This window comes from Pipistrellus hanaki, assembly GCF_964339955.1.
Source record: "Pipistrellus hanaki genome assembly, chromosome: 2".
In the NCBI taxonomy this organism is placed as follows: Eukaryota; Metazoa; Chordata; class Mammalia; order Chiroptera; family Vespertilionidae; genus Pipistrellus; species Pipistrellus hanaki.
The window spans coordinates 18,429,196-18,450,133 of NC_140504.1; the positions used below are offsets into that span (position 1 = coordinate 18,429,196).

The 20,938-nt window shown below is 38.6% G+C and overlaps 1 protein-coding gene and 1 long non-coding RNA gene across 2 annotated transcripts in view; both read right to left on the reverse strand.

Moving 5' to 3' along the window:
* The window catches only part of PLCH1 (phospholipase C eta 1), a 132,762-nt gene extending 125,670 nt beyond the window's left edge, over positions 1-7,092 (reverse strand). The window contains 1 exon segment of the mRNA XM_084872090.1: positions 6,979-7,092. Within this exon segment, the coding sequence (XP_084728216.1) occupies positions 6,979-7,021 (43 nt within the window). The 5' untranslated portion in view covers positions 7,022-7,092.
* The window catches only part of LOC311617530, a 537,075-nt gene that overhangs the window by 294,982 nt on the left and 221,155 nt on the right, over positions 1-20,938 (reverse strand). The gene's annotated exons all lie outside the window — the stretch shown is intronic.

A 20,938-nucleotide genomic window follows, 5' to 3' on the forward strand; every position in this document is an offset into this window, starting at 1 on the left:
TTCCGTTAACTTTCTGGACTTTTCATTTTTCAAAACATCAATGAGAACCTGAGGAGAAAGAATGAGCAAATGTAAAAAAATACAAAAATGAGAATAAGGAAAGTATAAAATAATTGAAAATAACCTTCTAATCTCAGTATCAGGAGAATGCTCACTGTATGAGGACATTTTAGTTACTAAGTCTAGGTTAGTAACTAAATAATAGCCAAATAAATAATAGCTGAAGTCCTATCTCATGTTCATTCTGGGATTCAAATAGAAATAGGAAGGTGGGGTTATGGAATGTCCCACACAATTACAATTTTTATTCTTCTTGTTGATTACATAAAAATGTAAGGCCCTATGAGATCTTCATTACTAATGTGATTCTTCTCTGTATAAGTGTGCCCACACATATACATACACGTATGTACACTCCTGGAAGAATGCAAATCTACAAACCCAAATATCAACCATGGTACTATATGAGGGGTGGGAAAGGCCAAGAGAAATTTTGTTTAGTACTGAAATATAAATCAATAGTGCTTGATTTATTTTTAAAAATAATCATCGATATAACTTTGGACATTCAAAATGAAACAAAGAAAAAGAAAAGGGCAAATGATGATGAATACACTTAGCCATGAGGGGGTATGTGTGCAAAGAGAAATTATAAAAAATAAAAATAAATTATCCTTTGTAGCTTTTATTTTATATTCTTCTCCTGATTTTAAATCTACATTGGGCAGGGGTTGCCCCAGATTCCTGTTTGCATATTCTCTCAAGTTTTATCTTTTCTCATCCTCCCTAGAAACACAGACATATTGATACCATTTTTTAAGAAAAACAAGAAGGAACAGGTCACTGGTTTAGACCAAAACCTTATGTTACACGTATCTACTAGCCATGACTAATTTTTTAAACAGATCAATAGAAACAATCATTCACCTTTCTTCAAAGAGATGGGTGAAGTAACTCTAGCTCACTCATGGTAGCTTCTGTTTTGTTGACAAGTAATTAGAGATAGTACAGGATCATTTGTCAAAAACTCAGTGACAAGGGTTCATGGCCTTATGTGTCTGAACTAATTCCTCAAGTAGATTGCAGGACACTTAATCTTTGGCTGTTTGAATCAATTCTTCACAGTACTTCTTTTCTATAATACCATGCTTTTTCCTAAAATACCTCTTTTTTCCTCTTAAACAGCAATTTTATATCATCCATCCACCACAAATCTTACCATTTCTCCTTTTCTTCACTAGATCCAACCCAAACTTCTCAGAGAGATATCAAAAACCTTGTGTGATATGGGCCCACCATAACCATTTTCACCAGACTTCTTCCTTACACCACACCACTCTTCTTTCTGTCTCTCACTCAGGAAATAGTCATTTACAGGTCTATTTACTCAAGAGAAAAACAGGCCAACCTGTAGACTACAGAAAGGCAGAGAAGTTAAACTGAGTTGTCTTTATAGAGAAGGTAGAGAATTTTTACAGAAAAAGCAATCAATTGTTTCCTTCCTATGAAAATAATATCAAGAAGAAAAAGCATGATTGCAAGTTCAGGTTCCAAAGTTGGCCAACAGCACTCAAAGGTCAGCTAGCCCAATTACAGTATGACCTGGAACGAATTATTTTCCTCTCCCTGCACCTCAGAATCCTCATCCCAAAATGGAGGTAGCAACTATACGTGCCTTGTTGAGTGAGGATGAAGACTATAACTGTAAAAATTATTATTAGTATCAGGGGGGTGAGGGCATGAATAGGAGTGGGGTGGGAGGCAATGGGGAAAAAGGACACATATGTAACACCTTAATCAATAAAGAAAAAAATTATTATTAGGCACTCAATTTTTCTAATGACTTTGAGGTGATTATCTGGTATAGAGATCTCCAAAATCTGTCCTTTTCCTTGGCATCTTTTTCTGAAGCAGTATCCTTAACTAGAATGAACTTAGGTGATGACTGCTCTTATGAGAATTTACATATTCACAACAATGTAATATTATGTAGTTACAGTATATAAACTTATCTTATTAATAATTTTTTAAACCAACCTATGATTAAAACATGGACGGAGTAATTAAAAGTACAGAAAAAGAATGGAAAGGTCATTATATGTGATAGAAGTTCGGAGGGATAGTAAGAGAAAGGATTGGTAAAAGGAGTACTATGATCACCAGTATTTCTATTTGGCAGAGCAGGAAACAAAAGTGTAAGTGAATTGTCAAAGTTTAAAGTTAATCAATAGAGTAACTGAAAGACATTTTGGGGTGATGGAATTCAGTGTTTCCCAAAGTGTGGTATACGTACTCCCAGTGGTACGGGAAGAGTTTGGTGGGGGTATGCGTTGCACCGTGCTTAGCTGCGCCTAATTCTACATTCTCATGAATACGAGGGGTACTCAGCATTACGAAAATTATAGAAGGGGTACACATATGTCAAAAGTTTGGGAAACACTGGAATAAGTGAACTAATTCCTCATCTACCACTGAAGATAATATCAAAATAGAAAAATCAATAGATAACAGTATAAGTACATCATTCAGAAATATTAAAGTAACACTAAAACCCAACAAAAAGTGAAGTAAAATAGTTTATTTTAATAATAGTAGTTTATTTAAGAAAGAGTTGAAGAGGACTAAGAGAGGGAACCATACTTTCTATACTAGTTCTTTTATACTAGTAAAAATGTTTTATATTATATTGAAATTTTCAACTGTTTTTAAAAATAAGAAGATGTAACTGAAAAAAATCACAATACCAACTAAAACCATAAGAATAAACCTACATGAAAAAAACCCCAAAATCTTTATTAACATAAAAGAAAACCTAAAATATGGTAGGGTTCTACCATGTTCCTGAAAGGGAGGATTCTACGTCTTAGAGTTGGTGGTTCTGCTCAGTTATTCCATAAATGCAATGCAATTCCAATTAAAAATCCTAAAGGATCATTTTGAAGACTAAACCGACTGTTTATAAAATTTATCTGGGTTCTGGCTGGTTTGCTTCAGTGGATTGAGCATCGGCCTGCGGACTGAAGGGTCCCATGTTCCATTCCAGTCAAGGGCACATGCCTGGGTTGTGGGCTTGATCCCCAGTGGGGGATATGCAGGAGGCAGCTGATCAGTGATTCTCTCTCATCATTGATGTTTCTTTCGCTCTCTCACTCTCCCTTCTTCTTTAAAATCAATAAAAATATATATTTTTTAAATTATCTGGAATAGAACAAAACTAAAAAAAAATTTTTTTTTCAATAAGAACAATGATGGAGAACTTGCCCTAACAGATAGTTCAGAACTAGACTAATAGATCTGTGGAAAAGAATAAAGTACACAGTATTATGAGTATCATTTTCATTAAATAAGAAAATCGCCATTTTTAACAAAGTTAAATATTAAGATATGGCCACTGACCTCCCTACTCTAAGGTGATATTTGGACTGGTGATGCAAGCAACATGACAACATTCAAATCAATGTCCTATAACCTAAAACAGGTTGAGGTGGAGTTCTCTAAGTTTCTTGGGTAAATACATTTTTTGATCTCTGAAAAAAAAAAAAAGAGGAGAAATACTCATAACTTGCACAATCCTATCTAATGGACAAGAGGTTTCAAATGTAGTAAGAACAGAAATATTAAGTTTCATATCAGGCAATTTCTAATTTATAGCTGAATTATCCCAACTACAAAACAGTAACTGGGGGGCGGGGGGCATGTGCAGAGGAAGAAGCAGTGTAAATTCTAGGGCAGCTTTGATCAGGGCAAAGGCTACCAGTGTGAACTTGAGAGTACAATGTTTTTTCATGAAAGATCTATCTAAGCTAAGAGCCTTAAGTTGAAATCATTATATTCTCGTCCATTTACTGCAACCACCTTCTGGTCTCTCTTGCTCCAGCCTCATTCCTCCCCTCAGCCTCTAAACTATTGATTGATCTTTCTGAAGAGAGATCTTTCTGAAAATCAAAGCAGATTAGTCTCTCCCCAGCTTAAAATGTTCTGCTGCTTTGCCATATATATATGTGTGTGTGTGTGTGCGTGTGTGTATGTGTGTGTGTGTGTGTGTGTGTGTGTGTATATTAAAGACTTCACATCCAGGTTAATATATTTGAACTTCATATGAAGTTCAAATATATTAACCTGGATGTGAAGTCTTTATTATAACACCTAGCCCTTGCCTGCTTCTTTGTCTTTGACCTTTGCTTATCTACCTGATATAATTATTTGTATTCTTCAAGTGTCAGTTCACCTCCAGAAGTCCTTTGCTGACTTCTCCACGCTCAAGGCACCACTGGAATGCTCCCCTATCACAGTGTTACCATAATCACAGTGATACAAACATGTCTTTGCACTGTACTATGAGTTACTAAAAAAGAGGTTAATACATTTATTTATCCTTTATATCCTCAATGAGCACTTTGTATGTATGTAAAGCATTTAATATATCTGTAATTGTGCCAATTATTAGCAGTTAAAAAATCCATAAGAAACTCAATTTTCCCCTCCCTAAAAATGGTCTTGTACAGAGAATTCAAATGACATAATGAGGGAAATCACAAGTATCCTAATGTTTAGCATCTCCTAAGAAAAAAAATCTTTGTGATTGAAAAGAATAGGTCCAGCCATCATGATCAAACTTGATTTTGGCCACAGATCTGCTTCATGTCTTGGAGAAAATTGTGCAGTCTATGTTTCTTCTCAAAAAAAAAAAATGAGATTGCTGTAGTTTCTCCCTGCTCTAGAAATCTAGGACTCACTCATACACTGATATCAGCCCTACAAAGCATCCACACACAGCATGTAGTTACACAGAGTCAAAGGGAAACTTAGTAGCAAATGCTACCAAAGTTCTAGGTCAAAGTGTGTGTGTGTTTATTTGCACTCTAAAACAAATGTAATTTCTTTTCAATTATAGTAGATGAGATGTGCATTATTCTTATTTCTATGATTACATCAGTTTACATTTCTGTGGCCCTTTTCCATATTCCAAATGCTTTCAGACTTTATACCAGTAATTCTTATAAAAACCTTGTGAAGAAAGCAAGAGAGTACTATTATATCTTGTAACTGAAAAGGAAATTGGGGTTGGCAGACATAGCAAGATTATAAAAACACTTGCCTTAGATGCCTAAAGCTTGATCTGACATCTGTTTTTATGTTGCAGTTCAAGTCCCTTACACATTCAGTACTGATTGCTTTAAGAATCACTAAGATGAATTCTAACCAGGAAGTGAATAATAATAATTTCCTAGGTATATGCACAAATACAAAATATAGGAGCAGACCTGAGTTTTACACTTAGTATACAGTTTTAAAACTAAGGAGGTGCCATCTAAATTGAGGTTTCTTCTCTCTGGTCTTCCTGGCTCTCCATGAACATTTTTCAACTTTGTATCCCCATCCATTGAAACCACTTCCGCTAGCATTCCTGTTAATAAGACAACTCAGGTTGAATGAGAAATCAGACTCCATTAATGTTATAACTCTGAAGTCGATCTGTATATTTTAAGATGTTCCACTTAAAAATTGCTCTGGAATTCAAAAGAAATGATTTTAAAATATCTTGCAACCTACTAAGCTGATTTTAATACCAAGATGTACAGTCAATGAAGGAAATTTTTCACTCTGCAAAATAAACCATTAAATAATTGAAAACCTATGAATTAAATGTGAAATATATATATACTCATTTTAAAAAATCTCTAGTCAGACCAGCAGTATGTGAAGACATCTACCTTGAAGCAAGATACCTTACACTTGTCAACTTTAAAAGCTTATACAACCAGAAAAACTCATTCCAATTTCCATAATGTTTAAGGATTAAAGCTTAGATTATGTGGTGAAAGTAATGGAGGTCATTCTTGTCATTGCTTCCATGATGTATAAAACAGCAGTCCTGATAGTGTTCTGTGCAATTCAATTTACTCCCACATTCAACTCCTACACACAAGAGTTTCTAGACACATTAAAAGTCAAAACTCTAAATGGAAAATCCTCTAACGGCATGCCAGGTAAACCAAATTCTACCCTGTTTTTGTATAAAAGGTCCTTCCAAGGCTTAGGAAACTCAGATATACTCCAGATCTCTCAGCCAGGGTCCCGTTTCTCTTTTTAATAAGAAGCAAGCATCGATGCTGCGACTGTGAGCATGACACATAGAAGGTGATACCACAACTAGCAACAATCTCAAGGCAGGCGCTCTGATCCAGCACCGGCGTGATAAAGTTCCATTTGAGTAGATGCACATGCATAATCCAAAATGCCAGACCAATTGCAGTTTGAAGACAAGTTTAGAAGACATTTCTGGACATTCCATGTATTCTGTCTGACCAGGCGGACACATTTCTGATCATTCAAGAACAGTCTCCGTGTATTTTAAATTTCTGTTCTCCTAACTTGTCTTTAAAATGTTCCCCTCACGCTACTGGAGCTAACAGATAGGCTGTAAGAACGTGATACATGGATTCTGCCTCCATTTTATCTATGCCAAATGTTGTTTTAGAAAGCTAATTATAAACATATTATGTATCATTATAAAATAATTGCAATTATGAAACATGGCTATCTTGGATACAATTGGGAATCATTCTGTCCAGGTTATCAGAAAAAAAGTGAAAACATAGCTTAATTCATCATTATTCAAATTGAAAATAAGACTTGACAATGTTTAAATTAAAACCCGCACTTTTTAAGCATTAGATAAAACCTTTAATTAAATCTGTGCTTCAACCTAAGAATGCAGAAGGTTTTGTCACTGACCACTGTATTACAATAATGCACATCCAATTTATCAGCATGCAAATTCTACCATTATAAAAGTACACATTTGCAAGAAAACAAGCCCTTTTGCCTAATAAAAAAAATACTTTTCATCTCAAATATGCTGTCAAGAGTCAGATAAATCTTTAATTTAACTAAACATGAAACAAAATAAGAAATGTATACCATCTCTTATTAGGACTATTATACTTACCATAGAATTAGTAGTATGACTCTTACCTTTTTCTGGACTTAAGTTTTTATACACTTCAAGGTCTGCCATCAAGTTTAATACTGTTACACATTATTGGAAAGAGCAGTAAAATTTCTCTCTAAAGGCAAAGCCTTTTCCTGATACACATCTCCAAAAAAGGAAAAGGAAAAAAAAAAAAAGGCAAAGAAATCCTTAGCAGTCCCAAGAACTTGGCTCACGCTGCCCTGCATAGCATGATGAGATCTTCCCAATGCAGGCTTTATTGTGTGGAGAAAAGAAATCCAGGAGATAGGGGGATAGAACTTTGTCCCAAAGTGAAAAGCACAGCCAGATAAGAACACTGGAAGCATCTGCTCAGGGCTGCCGCTATTGTGGGAATGCAGGCGCTGTGGCTACTTTGGGTAAGAGACGTGCGTGCTTAGTGCAGCGCTGAAAGCCCACGAGCATTATGCACATTTAATGTCTGGGAAGTGCAGGACTTTAACCATCAAAGAAAGCCTCCTCACCTACAGAGGGCATTGAGAAAACACTGATTGCCATGGTAGTGACGCAGGCTGAATGCAGAAAAGAACATGCACACACACACACACACACACACACACACACACAGAGAGAGAGAGACACACACACACACAGAAGCACACACACAGACACACTCTCAGAAGCAAGCATCACTGCATTGGAGACTAAAGCAATCCATTAAAAATAAGGCATGTGTGGTCCTCTATACCGCACACTACTTGTGTGCCGGTAAGGCTAAACACATATTTATTGACTAGTATTGCCCTGTTTTTAAAAATCTTCCCTTGATTTTTATTCCTACTCCACACACAATGATTACATAAAGACTGGAATGTTTCCAACTTAGAATGAATGAGGTGACAGTTTCAAAACACTTGGACAGTGAGAGTTCCTTCTCAGGTAAAAAAATAAATCATGTGCCTGTGAGCAAAGGAAGTAGCATGAATGGCTCTTAAAAAAACATCAGTTTTTAGTGAATGAACCAGCGTATTATTATAATACAATTTTTCCTGAAGAATATATAAGAATTACTTGCATGTTTTAATCAACTTCTTTACAGAAGTAGGTAGACAGACAGGCAAACAGATATCTCACAAGCAAATTTACTGTAGTCTTGCTTTCAGAGTTGTAACCAAGTCTTTGCATCTGAGAATTAACCCCCTGACTCCCAGAATTCTCTGATATTAAGCTCCCTTGCTCTTTTCTTCTCCCCAGCTTTAGCTGTGCCCTGAGGCTCTCAGCACCTCCCATCCTGGATATGCCAGTGTCAAACCCCCATATTCCATTGCCTTCAAGACTAATCCACTCACTCGTGGCAGGCATCAAATTCTACCTCAATTCCCATTCACCTCTTTTCCAATTTCTTAAATATTCTTGAGAAATTTGAATTTCAAATTTGTATGTATGTGTATGCAAGTACACATAATTAGAATATTCTTTTTGCAAGATATATCTGACATTGATACAGACACAACTACACAAAATAGCAGTTAAGAGTTTTTGGAGCTCGTCTGCTTGGGTTCAAATCGGGCCTCTGCCACCAACAATCTGTGTGACCTTAGGCAAGTTATTTAAATTCCTTGCTCCTTGGTTTCCTTATTTGTACAATAGTCAATAATAGCTCCCACCCTAAAGTGATATTGAAAGTATCCATTCGATACACAAAATGCTTAGAATCACAATTATTTTATATTATTATTTTACTATTGTTATTGGCCTTGAAATTCTGGAAAAACAGTGGACTTCACTGTTTAATCTGAACTAACCAGGACTTTGAACATAGCGTGGCATCCCAAAACTTGAGATCTCAGAAATACCCACTCCTGTTAAATAATTCAAATCATTGATGCTCCCAGCTAATCTTATAACACAAAATTGTTTCCATAACATGAAAGTGCCAAAGGATGGGTTCCTACTTCCTTTGGCTTCGCAGAACCAAAGCTACCCAAAAAGCAAAGGGCATCTTTGGGCTGATTTCCCACTCAACCAGAGAGAGAGAGAGAGAGAGAGAGAGAGAGAGAGAGAGAGAGAGAGAGAGCGAGAGAGAGCCCTTCCCAGTTTGGCTCAGTGAGCATCGACCTGTGCACTGAAAGGTCCCAGGTTCGATTCCAGTCAAGGGCATGTACCTTAGTTGTGGGAACATCCCCAGTAGGGGGTGTGCAAGAGGCAGCTGATTGATGTTTCTCTCTCATCAATGTTTCTAACTCTCTATCCCTCTCTCTTCCTCTCTGAAAATAATCAATAAAATATATACATTTTTTAAAAAGAGATGAAGGTCAAAGTTCTCGCAAGGAAGGCTTGGAACACCTCCCTTCCCTTTTCCTCCCAAATAGCAATCTTGTAATACACAAGGGAGGTCAGGAGAGGAGAAGGGAGTCAACTGCTCCTCACCCTCCTCCTCCACAGGAAATCTCCCAAAAAGTTCTTCATCCCTCTAATCCTCTCGCTCTCAGAGCACTCCAGGCTCCACTCTGGAAAGACCAGCAGATAGGTCAGATATGGAGCCTAACACTACAGCAATGAGCAGTGCTTCAGGGTTATCTTTAGTGACTCTGGGGCACTCTGAGGGCCACTCATCCTCCCAAGGTGGACACTCAGAGGCTCTGTGGGGGAAGGTGGGTGAGCTTTTAAAGAGCAGGCATGGCCCGTGCATATGCATTTGACCACCAAGGAACACTCATGGATTTTTGAGAGCCTAGAAATATCTATCCCTTACTAAACATCCAATTCTTTGGCATCAGCGAATAACCTTCTATGCAGCCCATGGGAAAGAATCAGAAAACTTAAACACCTACTCTAAGTCAGCAGGGGTACTGGATGAATAGCATATAACCCCTGATTACTCCTCAGTGTTCTCCCAACTGAAGGTCGTGTACACTGTCAGGTCTAGGTTAACCAGCTTTGGGGAGCAGTGGTGCTTCCACTAACAGGTCACCTCAAGAACCATATTGCTTTAAAATCTTTTTCTTTCCTGAAACCCTCATTTGAAAAGGTTGGGCTTTTTCCAGATTAATTCTAGCCCAGAGTTGGGCATACAATAACTATCTTAGCTGTCTCCATTTTTAACCATTTGACCTAATATGGAAGTACCTTTCACTATTCAGTGAAAGATAGAGAAAAAATGTATTTGAGTTCAGCTCCTGAATTTAAGAGTAAAGGAATTGAAACCCAATCTGACATTGTTTTCTAATTTTTCACATCTGAGTTCTAACTTCTGTTGTTTTTAAATATATTTTTTTATTGATTTTACATAGAGAGGAATTGAGAGGGATAGAGAGTTAGAAACGTCGATGAGAGAGAAACATCGACCAGCTGCCTCTTGCACACCCCTACTGGGGATGTGCCTACAACCAAGGTACATGCCCTTGACTGGAATCGAACCCAGGACCTTTCAGGCCGCAGGCCGACACTCTATCCACTGAGCCAAACCGGTTTCAGCTAACTTCTGTTGTTTTTAAAGAAATATCAGTGGATAGAGCATCTGTCTGCGGACTGAAGGGTCCCAGGTTTGATTCCAGTCAAGGGCATGTACCTTGGTTGCGGGCACATCCCTAGTAGGGGGTGTGCAGGAAGCAGCTGATCGATGTTTCTAACACTTTATCCCTCTCTCTTCCTCTCTGTAAAAAATGTCATAGAGTGAAAAAGTCAAAGGATGGGCTTCAGAGTCCAGTAAAGCAAAGTTCTAAGTCCTAGCTTTCTCCTCTACTCACTTCATGATCTTGGGGTTTTATGGGTAGGGGGTCAGATAAAAGAGGATGCCCAGTTAAATCTGAGCCTCAGATAAACAACAAATAACATTTTAGCATGCATATGCCCCATGCAATATTTTCTATATTTTTATTTGTTAAACCTGACGACCCAACTGAGGAGCGCTCTCTAAGCCTAACTATTTGCATCTGGGGAGTGTAGTGCTCACTTCATAGGATATATCTAAAGGGTAAATGAGCTCATATAGGCCAACCCCAGTGCCAGGACAAGTAAGTACTCAATAGCTAGAAGTTAAGTGAATGGCCACTCAAATCACTGGTTTGATATAACTTAATTTAATGAAGTATCACACTGAAGAGATTCTACTGTACTTTCTCCCTTCTCCTCAACCTCACCAGTTGCATAATTCTGACCAAGACAAACTCAGGGCAAAAGTATGACACTTATCTGCTCTCTGCGAGTCCCAAATCCAATCAGAAAACCTATCCACACAAACACGGGAGCCACCTCACTTTCATGAGACAATTGTTATAAAAGCTACCAATTATCAAACCATTTGACCTAATATGGAAGCACCTTTCCATATTAGGTCAAATGGTTTAATAGAACCCATATTTTGAAAGTGAAGAAAACAAATTAAAGCTGGACACATTGTCCATGATCACACAGCTGTGCTAGAACCAGGAGCAAAACCAAGCCCACTCCCGGGCCAGGCCCTCCCCATGGGCGCCATGCTTCAGGTCATGGGAACCATCTGTGAGATTTCAAACCTACCTTTAAAATTCCTCATTTTTTTTCCAATTAGAAACTATTCCCACACAAGTAGAAGCTGTGAGTACCTCCGGCATCGACACGCAGAAGTGCTTAGGAAGAAAAATAGTCTATAAAGCCATGATCCTTACTTATTCATACAATTTTTGAAGCAGAGTCAGCTTTCCTCACAAGAGGCACAGCAGTGCAAAGCAAGCGAAGAGCAGCAGTGGCTTTGCAGTGAAAGAGCCTCTTGGTGGTGCCCAGCTGGCTTACCATAACTCTTTTTTCTTTATGGGAGAGGCCTAACTATACATTGTAATGATATAGAAGGTGTCTTATCGGTCACACACGGTTGTCAAATAAATCAGTGTGGAGATCCCCTACAATAAAAATCTGACATGCATCAGTGGGCAGCGATTGCCACCCATTTGTATGCATCTGAACCCCCAAGACAAGCTGCATATTAACCACATTTAATTTTGCTATGTTCCATAGGACAGAGAGGAGTCACCCTTCAGCCCAACTGCCTTTTTGAAATGGTGCCTCCTTGCTCATTTATTCATCTCCCCTCTGAGATCTTGGCTTTAAAATAAAATTTCTCATTATTTCTTGTAAAGGCTTGACTATTTATCAGTCACGTCACTTGAGATTTTATGGGTTCGCATGAAAATTTACGGGCACATCACTGTCCATTGATGGAGATGTCAATGTGATTCAAAGGAAAATGCTTGGGAGCCTGACTTCAGCTTGAGCTACCCATGAGCCACAGAGACCTTTCAGGCAAGATTTTATTCATGAACTCTGTGAGAGACCTAGGAGCTTGCAACCAGCGAATATATAGGAAGAGCATTTCAACTGCTCTTGGTAGAGACTCAGTTAAATATGAAATTCAACTGACAGTTGGGTTTTGTGAACTCACAGCCAGCTATAAATAAAGGTACCCAGGTTCATAAATCAGCGACTGTCTGCATCTCTAGCATCAGTTCTGATCAGTGTTAATTATAACATTAACAGAGAGAATTAACCAGAGACAGGTAGGCACAGGGGAGTCTCTAATGGTTGTTGACAGTGACACATATTAAAACAAACATCTACTCTGAGAGCTGAAGCTTTAATTACATTCTCAAAACTCCAGGAGGGGCATTTTCAAGTCCCCTCCCCACAGTACTCAGGTCCCCTCCCCATGTGTACCCTTGAACAGAGACTCCCTTTTTCCTCTGAACTGAGCAGCTGGAGTAGATATGTTAATAGAGGACATTTCCCCATGCCTAAATCTGACAGCTCTGGGTCAAATAGAAGGCAGATGATATCTACCCAGGGGTCACAATGTGTGCACTCAAATGGGAGGCACGTGTGGATATCATAACCCAAACCCCTTATCTGGCAGCACTGAACCCCAGAACACTACTCACACAGACTGATCCCATCATGCAAACACAAAGTTAACCCTAAGGAAGGAGGAGTAAAGGAAAAGGGAGAAGAGATTCTAAATTATTAAACAACCTCCCCGCTAAACAAAGCTCTTCTGAGTATAAAAAGAGTTGAGAACAAGTCTGATCCCCTGAATCCAAAGTCAATAGCCACCAAAGCTCAGATCAAAGAGACAGTCTCTTACAAGCCAGCCCAGCCCAAGCCAGGGCCTGGCTAAGGAGGATCCAAACTGCAAAGCTCCTTCAGCACCGAGAGGGGACCCCAGCCTCTGCCAACACCGAGGTTGTTGCCTTAGCATAGCTGACCAGAGTATCTCTGGGAGAGCTGAGTGGCCATGAGCCCCCGGAAGGACAGGAAAGCAGATGTGCTCCTCTGAAAATCTAATCCTGAAATGTCTGGGAGAGACATTTTAGTAACAAAACATGACCTTCAGGGAAATGATGACCTCAAAGGACCTAGACAGAGAAACATCACCCCTTTTTCTAGATGAAAACCAAGGAAAGAGATTCTACCGACAACTCTGGTGTCAATATGTCTAAATTCCTAATCTAGATACCCTACAGAAATAAAATTTTTAAAAAAACAACTCCTTTGTCACTTTCTTAATGAAACAGAAAGTGGCTGTTCTCCACAACCTCAATAGTGCATTTTTTACACACATTAAAACTTTCATAGTGTCTCTTTCTTCTACACATCAAATAACTTCACTACTTTAACCTTTCTCCTTATATTATTATCTTCCACAACAATCGTGATGTGCCAACTTTTTTGTTCTGCCTAAAAGGCACCTCAACAGGTAAATGGGACATAGCAACTAGGAGGATCATAATGTAAACAGGAGAGCAGGAAAGGTGAATGTCTTGTTCACCGATGTGTCCCCGGGAATATATTAGGACATAAGTGAGCACCAAGAAGGTCTGAGAGCAGGAAGACCCACCCAACACAGAAACTCAGATTGTGGATAGTTTTCCAATTCCCAGGAAGACTGCAAGAGATGGGAGCATGAAGAAAACCAGTTGCTAGGACTGTGAGCCTTGGTGCTGGTCAATGAGGGAGTGACCACAGGCAGCCTTTTCTGCATAACCAGGGAGAAGATTAAGACAGAAACTACTCCTGGGCATTTCCCTTGTGATGGGAATTAGCAATTCATGAAAGTTTTTCAAATGGCATTCTAGTTAACAACTTACCCTAAGAATTGAGGATGAGAGAGAGAGAGAGAGAGTGAGTCTGTGGTACCAAAAGAAGATAGAGTTCCTTATGAGGAAAAGAGAAAGGTCGGTTCAACTACAAATCTAGAGATAATTAAGTACAGTGGCTGAGAATTGAAGGCATGGAGTAATTAAAAGCAACATGACAGACATCAACTGTGTAATGAAAATTTAAATCTTGGTTCTACCAGATAGCGGGGCAACCCAAGTCAAGTTAATTTCCCCACCAACAGATTAGAAAGCTGCTAGCCCAGCTACATAATCTCCAGGTCCAGTGAAAAAATGAAAATATAGGACTTTTTTGTTTTCAAAAAATAAAGAATTCCAAGATAGCAACGGCAGAGCATTACACCAAGCACAGGATGCTTGTAAACCCCACACAGGCCACACCCATGAATCTGCCCCGAACCCTAAAACTAGATAGGTTTTATGAAGCCATAACATTTTCTCCATCTGTTACTATCTTTCTCCCTGGTCTGTTTCCCTATAGATCTTAGTTGGAAAAAATATTTTAAAAACAAAGGATCTTAAAAAATAACAAAGGGTTCCATCAATGGTGTTTCCTTAAGTTGAAAACTGTGCTGTGGTTCTATAAGGGAATATCCTTATTCTTGGGAAATACACTGAGGTATTTATGGGCAAAGGATCATGAGGTATGCAACTTATTTTCAAATTATTCCAGGAAAGTAACTGTGAGTGTGTGCATGTGCGTGTGTGTGTGTGTGTGTGTGTGTGTGTGTGTAATGATAATCATATAGGGTAAAGGCCAACAGTAAACAAATCTGAGTAAAGGCTATATGGAGGTTCTTTGTAATATTTATACTAGAGGCCCAATGCACAAAATTCATGCAAGTGTAGGCCTTCCTTCCCCCGGCTGCCGGCACTGGCAACCGGGACCTGGTCTTCCCTCACAGCCCCAGCTTTGTAAGGTTGTCTGGAAGGACATCCAGAAGGATGTCAAGTCTAATTAGCATATTACACTTTTATTATTATAGAAACTTGAAACTTTTCTGTGAAGATAAAATTATTTCTAAAGAAAAAGCAAACATAACATAAAGGTCCCATCTGAGCACAGAAGGAGGAAGAGGTAACGGCAAAGAGAGACAAGGTTGTAAACTCTATACAAAGAGAAGCTATTTCTACTTTGTTAACTCTGGAACCCCAGTACAGAACCCAGACCAACAAATATTTAAAGCAAGCAGGAGAAAAGGCAGCAATATCCTGTGTTCAAACTGAACTGGGGAATAAGAACCTGGAACACAGACAAATGATTGCTTGTTATGCCAGTGCTTGGCAATCAGGGAGCTGCCTCTGTTTAGAATAAGACCAAGGAATCGTGGGCACAGGGGCACATGTGGAGTGGTAAGTACCACATCCTGCACCACACTGCCCAGGGCCTTGGGTCTCACCACTTACTAATAATGTAGTTAGACCTGCCTTAGGCCCACCACTTAACCTTCCTAAGCCTCAGGATTCTGAGTGATACCGTGTGGGAGGTTGCTAATTAACTCACCACAAACTTACTGGCCATCTCCCACATGCCAGGCATGTCTCCTGTTCCCCAGAGCTTTTATTCTAGAAGGGATCTACAAACTGACTGCATTAAATAATTTCTTGAGGTCTTTCCCAGCCATGAAAATTCTACACAAAACCTCTGAAGCTTTTCACTTCAAAGATAAGTGTGAGTATTACAGCATAACCACCATCTAACATCCTCATAGCAAAGGCACCTCTTGAAGGTGAAAAACTAGATGAGGTGTCCAATGTTTTTTAATTTAAAAAAGAAAAGAATCCATCCCCATGAACAGTGAAGTGCTTGAGAGCATATATAACTGAGCCTTCTATCAATAATCAAGTTGGTTTTCACAGCCAAAATTCTTATTTCTTGACAAGTCATACAAATAGGTATTTTAAAACTCTAATAAAGCTCTATACCTAGAAAAAAATACTATAAATGATAGAAACTCTTTTTAAGGCAATAAATGTATCAATGAGAAATAACTTTGAAGTGCAGATTAATGATTAGTATTAAAATTTAAAACATCAAAAGTATTTTAATTTTCTGCTCCATTAGTTCTCCTCATTCATAGTCAACTAGCACAAAAATGATTACAAAGGCTAATTTTGTTTAAAGACCTTGGAGAAAAGAGGAAAGAACTGATCTTTCATGAATACTAAAGATGATAAAATAGGAAACCAATAACATTTTATCACTTTATAAAAAATTAATTCAATCTAGAAATAATCTAGTACTATGGTTTTATGCTGAACTTGTTATCTAGCCAAGAAAAATTTTTATGTCAGAAGTATCAAAAACATGGTACTTACATATACCAGATATTAAACCTCTGCACTGATTTTTATAATTTAGGAGAAATGGCAAGGGATAAGGGATCAAAATATATCATTAGAGAACAAAATAAGGGGTATATGAGAACATTATTTCCCTGATGGGTTCTCAGGAGCTAACATAGGCGTACATCTATGAAAATGGTCTCAAACGCAGGCTGCAAGTTGAAATAATTAAACTAAAAGTATTTGTCCTTGAAAAGCAACCATCCCCACCCTGGCCAGTGTGGCTCAGTTGGTTGGGGTGTTGCCCTGTGCACCAGAAGGTCACAGGTTCGATTCCAGTCAGGGTACATACCTAGGTTGTGGGTTCCAGCCCCAATTGGGATGAGAGGCAACTGATTGATACCTTTCTTTCCCCCCCTCCCCCTCCGTTCTCTTTCCCCCTCCTCAAATGATACAAATCCCTCATTCAGATGGCTTCTCAAGTCCTCTCTAGTTTCAATTTGACAAGCATCATTTGCAGACCAGGGAGTTGCTTATATTTTTAACTATATCTTCCTATGTTTCAGACAAAGGAGATTCAAATTTTTAAGCCAATTTTACAAAGAAAACTACTTGGGCATTTGTAGCCCATGTATCTCTTATTTGGGAATCAGCACATTGGGATACCATTTGGGGTCTTTGTCATTAGCTGTACACCTCACACATGTTTCCACCCTCTAAATGCTCTGGTTGGTGGAAAACAGTTCTTCTCTTTCCCCACACCCCATCCTTCTTCCACCTGCCTGTTCCCTGAAGAATAGGGACTAGTCCCTCACTCAGAGGACTCACACCCAAGCCCAGTGGGTCTATCAGAGCAGTGCTGTTCACACTTTACAGTGTATAGAGCCCTCCTGGGAATCTTTTTAAAATGCAGATTCCAATTCTGTTAGTCTTGGGTGGGGCTATGAGTCTACATTTCTGACTAAGCAGATACCAGCTTTCTGCTCCCATGTCCAGTTCTCTAAGCACCACCTTCTCAGCAGGAGGGCAACTAACTCATCATGGTATCCCATAGCATCCTCTAATAGCCTTTAAAGGGTCGAAGCTCTTTTAAAACCTTAAAACCCACTCCCCTCAGTTGCTTTAAAAGATACAAGTTTGTGTAGTACATGATTGTTTCACAATAGTGGGAAAACCCTAGATTTAAAAGTATGACAAATTCCTTTGGGTCACCCACATGTGCAAAGAAGGAGGTATCGTGCAAAACAAGAGTGACCTGAGAGGTCAAGATTTCTCCTTTACAACTCTAAAACCTCTAGGAATATCACAGGGACCCTGAGCATCATTTTTCTCACACGTAGAGTTGATGAAGGTAGACAGATGTCTATAGGCTGACAAAGCTTTCCTTCCACAAAATGTGTGTGTGTCTCTTAAGTCTCTAGGTACCCCTTAATTTTCCAAGGTGGATAAACAATTTAATGATATTCAAGGTTACATCTGATGTACTCCAAGTACTGTCCTTCCATTTCCTGTGTTTCTTATTTATTTCTGTATCAATTCTTTAAGTTATCCTGCTGTGAACTGTGTTGTCCTCAATATGGATTAATCAAAACAAAGCATGATTAATTAGGGCTAGGGTACATTCTTTGTTGCCTGTAGTTACAAACCTTCCCAAAGTATTTCTGTTTACCAGCAGGAGGCTATAGATAACATTGTGAAGTCAGTTAATGCTCAAAGATATACTACTGCCTTTATATCATGTAACAGATATATTGACTGTGAAGTTAAGACAAATCACATTTTAAGAGCACTATGAAAGAATGATATTAAAAGGAATGTGAAATAAATCTGTTAGAAAAGAAAAAAATAACCACATGAAGGTAAACACTCCTCTGCATAAAATCATTATTTTCATGCACCAGTTTTGCACAAACTACCAAATACATACTGAAGTAAATCAGTAAACTAATAACCTAATTTAGTTCCTAATTTAGTTCTGATCGGATCAATATTTTAGTCAATTAGCCATTGTAATCCAATGATTCTCGCACTTCCCACTGCATCAAAATCACTTGGGATAAAGATATGTAAATATATAGGTAAAGATGTAGATAGAGATAAGGAAGGGAAGAAGGGAGGGAGGGAGGGAGGGAGGGAAGACAGCTGGGGCCCACCCCCCAGAGTGATTTAACTGGGCTTGGGAAGAACCCAACCATCCATGTTTTCTAAGCACTGCAGCAGATCCTAATGTATAACAAGAGTTGAGAATCACTAGTCTTTCATTTTTAATCATTTTAAGTGTAGTCTTAAAACACATGCTGAAATTACCGATTTTTTTTTGTTTCTTTAGTCATTTCTGTACTCTCTAACTTTTCTCCAATGAGCCTGTGTTGCTATCATCAGAAAAAAAATAAAGTGAAAACATTTTCTCAAGGAAACCCACCATTCTTAAAATCCCAAGCATAAATAATTCTTCTCCATTTCCTATTTATTCTATATTCTAACATATTATTTGTATCCATATCCTTCTTCCTAGATGCCCAGTCTTCCCATACCTACAGGGTTAGCATAAAATGGGTTTTACTCATAGGATATAAGCATTATCCAATTCATAAATTCTATAGTTCCATTTCCAAAGAAAATATGCTTTTGTCACCTTCCTTAAGTCTGGGATTTTCAACCCACCAGAATCACCGGAGGACTTCTAAAAATCACCCCAGTCCCTGGATATACCTCAGATCAATGAAATCAAGGCTAAACCTCTGGGCTGGCTGGGCCCCACACAAAAATATGCATATTGATTCCAGGGTGCAGCCAAGGCTGGCAACCATTTGGCTTAAGAGTTAATTACAAGTCTCCACACCTGGAGATAAGCTTCTGCTAGCTGAAAAGCACAATACCTTGAAATTCTGACACTGGTGTAATTTCAAAGACTGGTTGGTGATTTGCGGCTATGCATTAATGTTCGATTTCAAGTTGGCAAGGAAATAAAAATAAAACACTAAATAATAAATGTATTCACTGGTCTTCCTTTTAATTGGGCAAAGTCACCATCTTCTACATTTAAATACAGGAAATTCTGAGAACACTGTTATGTGTCAGTCATGTATTCCAACGAAAAGACAAAAATGGGGGGGAGGGGGAAAGGTGAATTAAAAATGTCTTCACAGAGTCCACATTTATCCTACCAGGTGGGTGTTATTTCTCTGAGTAACTTTTCTACCTGGAAATGAGCTTTGTACTCTCACATTGCTTGAGATTCTAAGATAAAAGGCCTGTATGCTGACCATTTTCTTGTTTGTAAATCTGAAATAAAAGTGCATGTTCTTAACTTTTAAAGAAGCTGTGTGCTGTTTAATTATTCTCCTCATGTATCCCCAGGCCTCCTCTCTTCAGAGAAAACTGGTGCTTTTGTTTTTTGCAGGTCTATTTTATGCTCTCTGGGGTAAAAATTAACCCATAGACAAAACTTCTGTGATGAGATTTTTCAGACACAAGCAGCAGAGAATTTTAATGGCATGCAAAATACTGCAATTAACAGCTTTTACTAACAGTGTCGTTTTAATGAGCAAAACCTCTATTTTCAGAGTTGAATAAAAATAAACACATAGAAATAACCAATGGAAATTCTGGAAAGTATCAAATGAATTCAAAAAGTCTGAAAAATTCTTTTAAAGGAATGGGTTTGTCCTTTTCCATATCAAGGCATTATACCTTTGTAATAAGCTTTTCTAAAGCACACTAGGATTCTCAGCAGAAGTGGCCTTTCCTTCTCAATGTCAGGAAGGAGAGGTTTATGGGTATTCTTTTGTTCAAGGCAAAAGCACGAGTGAATGCAAGAAAAGAGTTTGCAGCCAGAGAAATGAGGCATACCACAGCACAAACATTAAAGGCCAAACTTAACAGAGCGTGCCAAAATGATAAACAGGAGTTGTTCTCATCTCCCTTATGAAATAAACTGAGTAAAGTCACTCAGAAATATCTTACTGAGTGTATGCAATGCACTCTACTATGGACTGCAGATATAAGTCAGGATAGTCTTTCTCTACTGGAACTTAGAAGGTAGGAGGTGGGGGACAGAAATTAAGCCATCACAAAATTAATTGTGATAGTGCAATAAAGCAGCAATGCAAGGAGATAGGAGAGCCTAAGACGGGGCCTGACATGGTCTGGGAAGGGACCTTCACTCAGATCTGAAGAATGAACTAAAAGCTGGCTAAGAAGGAGTAAGTTTTGTGGGCAAGGAACATAAAGGTTGGTGTAGTTGGGGTGCAAAGAGGGAGGGAAAGGGTGAGATAGGGCTGGAGAGGCAGCGGGTACCAGTGGGGAAGGGAGTTCTGCTCCAGTATGTTGAATCTGAAGAGCTGGAAGGCATCAGTGGAGCCATCAAGTAAGAGATGGAAATTGGGGAATGGAGCACAGAGGGTTGGTCTAAGCCAGAGACCCACTGTTGAGAGTTATCAGCATATTAGTTAGGAGTTGAATCTGTGCACATGGGTAAAACACACGCCAAGCTATGGGCTTTAAATTAAAAATCTAGATATTCTTTTGAAACCAACAGGTGGCACTTGTAATAACCCCCAACATACTT